Source organism: Labeo rohita, chromosome 11, assembly GCF_022985175.1.
Source record: "Labeo rohita strain BAU-BD-2019 chromosome 11, IGBB_LRoh.1.0, whole genome shotgun sequence".
NCBI classification, from domain to species: Eukaryota; Metazoa; Chordata; class Actinopteri; order Cypriniformes; family Cyprinidae; genus Labeo; species Labeo rohita.
This window is the reverse complement of record NC_066879.1, coordinates 14,375,649-14,382,414: the sequence shown is the minus strand read 5'-3', so window position 1 is coordinate 14,382,414 and position 6,766 is coordinate 14,375,649. Positions and strand designations below refer to the sequence as shown.

Sequence of the window (6,766 nt, the reverse complement as noted above, 5' to 3'; positions counted from 1 at the left end):
CATTATATTCTTAAAGTTTTTTTTTTTTTTTTTTTTTTTTTTTTTGAGACAAAACACTGCATGCAAAAACGTTCATTCACCTGATTTTGATAACTTTTATTTTGTGTGCCTGTTAGCTAATTTCCAATTTATGGAGTGCTAAAAAGATTATATATATTTTTGATTGGATGATTTATTTATTGAGCACATTTATTTTATTATGGCTTATTTTGTGTCTTTTTTTTTTTTTTTTTTTTTAGTAAATTATTTATTTATTTAGTAAAATTATTTAGGAGATTTATTTTAAGTAGATTCCTACTAAAAACCATCAGTGCTTATATTATATTCTTAAAAGTTTAAGTTAAAATTATGGAGTGCTAAAGATTTATTTATTTATTTATTTATTTTTTATTGGAGGATTTATTTGAGTAGATGTATTTTATTAGGGCTTATTTTTATTTCTATATTTTTTTAGTATTTTTTTTAATTTAGTAAAATTATTTGGGAAATTTATTTTATTAGGTGGATTCCTACTAAAAACTGTCAACGCTTTAATAATGATTAAAATTACATGTATATAATTTACAACACAATGTATAAAAAAATCATGAAACATTTTATTAAACAAAACACTACTTTTAATAATGAATTAATGTGAATTGCTGATAACCAGGTTTATTTTAAGAGAGCATAGAAGCTAGAAATGTAGTTCATATATGCTGCCATCAGCTGGTGAAAGATGGAAACACACTTAATTTCACATGTGAGCACATAGTTCTCTTTAATTATAAAACAACAGTTTTCATTCATGATCAACAACCACACAGACTTCGATTCATGCATTATTATATAGCTTTCAATTAGACTGACCTCTGATCAGACAAATTACAAAAACATGAACATACAAATGACAGATATAACGCGATATCTGCGCACGATAAACAGCTGCTGTCACGTCATTGGCTACAAACAGCGCATCGCAATCTACACACGTCGCAACGGACAACGCTACTACGTACATTTCATATAACTTTAATATTTGGACAGCGAGTTTTTTGCATTTTCAATTTTCATATACGCCCACAGACCGACCGATCGACTAATTTGCATACGTCATACGTAAATACGTACATAAAAAATAAATATTTTAACAAAAATAGCACAGGTCAAATATAACATCTACACATTACAGTACTTAATTTCTCCTGAGTCCCATGTATTTGGATATTTTGATATTTTTAACAGGAAGAGCATTTAGTGAGTGGATAGTTTTGACATTTATGTACAAAATGTAAAAAGAAGACGAAGAAAAGAAATTGCATAATGCATGATTTTTTAAAAGAAGTTTAAAAAGCTCTAAGTGGACATTTAGCACCATATATGCATCATATGAACATTTCGGGGCAAAGATCAGCAAACTGTGTCTCCAAGGCACTTCAGAATGCGAACAAAAAATACATTTATTTCTGAAATATTGGCATGATTTATGAGTGTATCTCTCTCTTTTTTTGTTTTGTAAAAGTACATGTGAGCGTAAACATTGCACTTCACAGAATCGTAAAAAACCCTCGTCGAACTCGGGGCTCGTCCAGGATCCATCAGGTCTAGAGGGGTAAAACGCAGCATAACAGAAGTGCAGCATCCGGACGCTGGAGGTATCGGGCGGGAATGTCTCCAGCTTGATGTTTGGAGGAGAGATTCCCAGCTGTGCGGAGGACGATCAGATGCATCTCCACACGAACACACTGAGACACAGAGGAGATGCGTTAATAACAGTCCAAAGAGATTGACTGACTGATGGACGGATGGACGGATGGATGTCAGCTCACCTACAGTCGTTGCCTCCTACACTTATCACGTATTTGTCATCGTAAGAGAAACGGATGTTGGTCACGTGGGCGGAGTGGCCGAAGTAACGCTTGTGTTTGGCCTGTGAAGAAATGCAAACTGTCAGTAAAAATATCAAATGCTCTCAAATAAATCAGTCAAGGCTTAAGGGTTAATACAGATAATACTAAAGTTCAATAATAAAGGGTTAATATGTTTAATTATAATAAGGGTTAATGATAAAAGGTTGATATGGTTAATAATAAAGGTTAATAGTAAGGGTTAATAACATTAATATGGTTAATAAAAATAAGGGTTACTAATATATGGTTAATAAAAGGGTTAGTATGGCCAATAATAAGGGTTAATATTAAAGAAGAAGCATGGTTATTAATACTAAGGTTTGATTATAATAAAGGGTAAACATGGTTAATAATATGGGGTTAATAATGGATTAATATGGTTAATAAAAATAGGTAGAGTTCGTAATAAAAGGGTTAGTATGACCAATAATAAGGGTTAATATTAAAGGAGAAACATGGTTATTAATACTAAGGTTTGATTATAATAAAGGGTAAACATCGTTAATAATATAGGGTTAATAATGGATTAATATGGTTAATAAAAATAGGAAGGGTTTGTAATAAAAGGGTTAGTATGACCAATAATAAGGGTTAATATTAAAGGAGAAGCATGGTTATTAATACTAAGGTTTGATTATAATAAAGGGTAAACATCGTTAATAATGGATTAATATGGTTAATAATAATAGTAAGGGTTCATAATAAAAAAGTTAATAAAAGGGTTAGCATGGCCAATAATAAAGGTTAAGAGTAAGGTTAGATAAAGGGTTAACGTGGGTAATTATAATAATGGTTAATATATAAATAATAAGGGTTAGTAATAAATGGTTATTAAAAGAGTTAGTAGTAAAGGACTAATATGGTTAATAATATTAAGGTTAGATAATAAAAGGGTTAACATGGTTAATTACAATAAGGGTTAATATGGTAAATAATAAAGGTTAATAATAAGGGTTAGTATGGTCAATAAATAAGGGATAAGAATAAAGGAGTAATATGGTTAATACTAAGGTTATATAATGAAGGGTAATTATAATAAGGGTTAGTAATAACATGGGTAATTATAAAAAGGGTTAGTATGGGCGATAATAATAAAGGAGTAATATGGTTAAGTTTAGAAAATAAAGGGTTAACATGGTTAACAATAAAGGTTAATAAGGGTTAGTAATAAAGGGTTAAAAAAGGATTAGTATGGTCGATAATAATAAGGGTTAATAATAAAGGAGTAATATGGTTAATTATACTAAGGTTAATAATAAGGGTTATTAATACATGGTTAATAAAAGGCTTAGTATGGCCGATAATAATAAGGATTATTAATAAAGTAATAATATGGTTAATTATACTAAGGTTAGATAATAAAGGGTTGACATGGTTAATTATAATAAAGGTTAATAATAAAGGGTTAACATGGTTAATAATAACAATTAAATATGGTTAATAATAAAGGGTTAATAATATGGGTTAATGTAATGAATAATATTGTAAATAATAAGGGTTAATAATAAAGTGTTATATGGTTAATAAAGTATAATAAAGGTTAATAATGATTCATAAAGAGTAAATATGTTAATAATAAAGACTAATTATAAGGGTTAATATGGGTAATAATAATAAGCATTAATATCAAATGATTAATATTAATAAGGTTGGATAATAAAGGGTTAATATGGTTAATAATAAGATTTAATAATAAGTAGTTAACACTATTAGTAGTAAGGGTTGATTAGTAATAGTAAGGGTAAAAATATGGTTTAATGTCGTTAAGCTGTAATATGGTTAATTCTAATAATGGTTAATGATGAAGTTAATATGGCTAATTATAAAGGGTTAATATGGTTAAATTATTAATAGGCTATTAAGGGTTAAGAACTAAAGAACTTAACCAAATCTACTGTATAAAATAACTTCATAGTAATGTTTCATTTATTTACGTAAACTACGCAAGTTAACATAAACTAACAATAAAAAATACTTTACAAATTGTATCCGTTCATACTGTTTAACGAACTGAAATGATCTTACACTGGATGTGTTCTATCCAAGTTTATCTGCATACAAACAGAACACTCATGAAAGCAATTTATACTATATAGCAAATCTCTACTGCCTGATTTTTTTTTTATCTATATTATCAGTTAAGCTTTGCTAAATGTAATGAAGATATTATGTTACTATAAACATAAACATCATGATTTTCTGTAAAGATGCTTTGAAATAATGTGAAATAACAGCGCTATAGAAGTACATTTGTCATGAGTTATAGTTGACTTACAAATTTCTCGGAGCAAGGGAAGTCAAAGAGCTTCACGAGTCCAAAATCATCTCCGGTGACCACGTTCAGCCCAGCGTGAGAAACACAGGCGCAGTTCACGTCTGCTTTCTCTGCGTTACGCGGCCAGATGCCCAACACCTCATCGCCCAGAACACTGTACAGGAAGAAGAGCTTTATTACAGAACAGGATGTCATTTCTAAGTACATTTACTGTAAACATCTGCGTCCTCACCTAGTCCAGGTCGCCCAGGTGATCCGGTCAATCAAGGCTTGTTCTGTCACAATCTTCCCACTGGGAACTTCATGAACTTGACGCTTATATGAACCAGTAGAGACCTGCACACCAGATATAAACTCTGTTACTTACACTACATTCACTGAAAAAGGAATATTTTGTTGCATAACAACAAAACGTTTTCTGATTGATTTGTACCTCGATATATTTGCTGTCGGCAGAGAAATCCAGCTGGATCACAAATCCAGGAATATCTTTGCAGTAGCCGATCCGGTTGAGAGACGGACCCAGAGTCAGATCATAGAAATCGACAGCGCACTCCACAGAGCCGACGGCCAGCAGCCGGTTATCAGAGCTGAACCTGCGAGAGAAACAGGGCTTGAGAACTTATGCTTTTATGATCATGTATTTTATTGGATTTCTCAAAGTCAGTGTCTCTTCTGACCGTATGTCCTGGATGGCCACGCTACGGTCTCTTTTCTTGCCCCATACGGTCAGTGAATTCACCAGCAGCACGATGAACTCTCCGTTCTCCATCCCGATGGACACCATTTCACCGTTCGGACTGTACGCCGTGCACTTCGCCGGATGACCCAGACTGACTTTGTTCAGTAGTTTCTGGGAGACAAAAAAAAAAACGTTTGGTCTTTTTTTTAAGGTAAACTTTTGGCACTTGCTATGTAAACACACACACACACAAAAAAAACAGACATGATTTAAAAAGATTAAATGGTCCTGAAAACATAGTCACACTTGCACTCCCTCGCAGTCAAAAATGATGCAATATAATTTCATTTAGCGGAAACATTTGGTACTGCGCCCAAACTAAATCTTACAGAAAGCTAATTTTTTTATTAAATCAAACTCAAATTAAAAACACAGCTTGTTTAGATGTTTAGCTTTTGATTTTCACAGTTTGAGAGTAAAACGTTTTGGAAAGTATATATTTCATATACATTTTGAAAAAAATATTTTGCACATTTCTCATAATACATTTCTATAGCATTTGTTATTTTACATTTTATTACTTTTTTTTTTTTAATTTTCACCTCAACAGTAATCTGCCAAGTGTCCTCTTTAATGTTTTGGAGCAATGACTCAAAATTTCATTTTTAGGTGTGTACTCAAAAAGTTATTCCACAAAATTATTCCATAAATACAATTTAATTCCATAAAATCCCTTAAAAATACTAAATATTAAATAAAAAACATTATCAAACAAAAATATAGTACATTAATTTCATTGAAGTAAAAAAAATAAAATAATAATAATAATAGTAAACATATATATATATATATATATATATTAACATATATGTTAACATATATATTAACCTCAAATTCAGAACATAACTTGTTTAGATGTTTACCTTTTGATTTTCACACAGTTTTAGAGTAAAATATGTTTTGGAGAATATTTTATATACAATATTTATTTATATTTATATATTTCATATAAATTTTGAAAATAATATTTTGTGCATTTTTACAAAGTTTTTTTTCCCCACCTTAGCAATAATATGCCAAGTGTCTTCAAAAAAAAAAAAAATAAAAAAAAAAACTTTTTGGAGTACACATTTAGGTTTGAAATGTCATCTTCAGGTTTGTATTCAAGTGATTAACAAGTTAAAAAAATTCTATAAATACAATTTAGTACCATCAAATCCTGTAAAAATACTAAATATTAAATTTCAAAAAAATTATCAAACTAAAATATAGCACATTCATTACATTTACAAAATTTTTTAGACATTTTTGACCACCAGGTGTGGGGATACACAAAGTTTATGGACTATAACTTTTTAATGTTTTGAAAGTCTTTTCTGCTCACCAAGACAACATTTATTTAATTAAAAAAATACAGTAAAAACAGAAAAATTGTGAAATATTATTGCAATTTAAAATAGCTGTATTCTATGTGAATATATTGTAAAATGTAATTTATTTCTGTGATTTTCAGCATCATTACTTCAGTCTTCAGTGTCACATGATCCTTCAGAAATCATTCTAATATACTGATTGGCTCAAGAAACAACAGTATTTATGATTATTGCTAATCACAGTTAATATCTTTATGGAAACTGTGATGCATTTTGTTTTTCGGGACTCTTTTATGAATGTAAAGTTCAACAGAACAGTATTTGTAACTTAATAAATGTCTTTACTGTCACTTCTGATTAATTTAATGCATGTTTGATGATGAAAAGTATTACTTTCGTCATCTTTTTGTCCTTAAACTTAAAACAGTAGTGTAAACCCCCCTCCTTTCATTCTATTACCCACAATCCCTCACCTTATCTGCCAAGTCCCAGATGCGGATGGTTCCATCATCGCTGGCGGAAATGAAGACGTCTTTGGAGGGGTGTG

The 6,766-nt window shown here is 30.2% G+C and overlaps 1 protein-coding gene across 3 annotated transcripts in view; it reads right to left on the bottom strand.

The window, feature by feature from the left end:
- Positions 1–698: 698 nt before the first annotated feature.
- The window catches only part of eml6 (EMAP like 6), a 66,938-nt gene continuing 60,870 nt past the window's right edge, over positions 699–6,766 (bottom strand). For all 3 annotated transcript variants that reach the window (XM_051123200.1, XM_051123202.1, XM_051123201.1), the window contains 7 exons: positions 6,693–6,766; positions 4,845–5,017; positions 4,598–4,760; positions 4,397–4,500; positions 4,165–4,318; positions 1,809–1,909; positions 699–1,724 (listed from right to left, as the gene is read on the bottom strand). The exon at positions 6,693–6,766 is cut by the window's right edge and continues 115 nt beyond it. In XM_051123200.1, coding sequence (XP_050979157.1) covers positions 1,700–1,724; positions 1,809–1,909; positions 4,165–4,318; positions 4,397–4,500; positions 4,598–4,760; positions 4,845–5,017; positions 6,693–6,766 — 794 coding nt within the window. In that variant the 3' untranslated portion in view covers positions 699–1,699. The remainder of the gene's footprint in view (positions 1,725–1,808; positions 1,910–4,164; positions 4,319–4,396; positions 4,501–4,597; positions 4,761–4,844; positions 5,018–6,692) is intronic.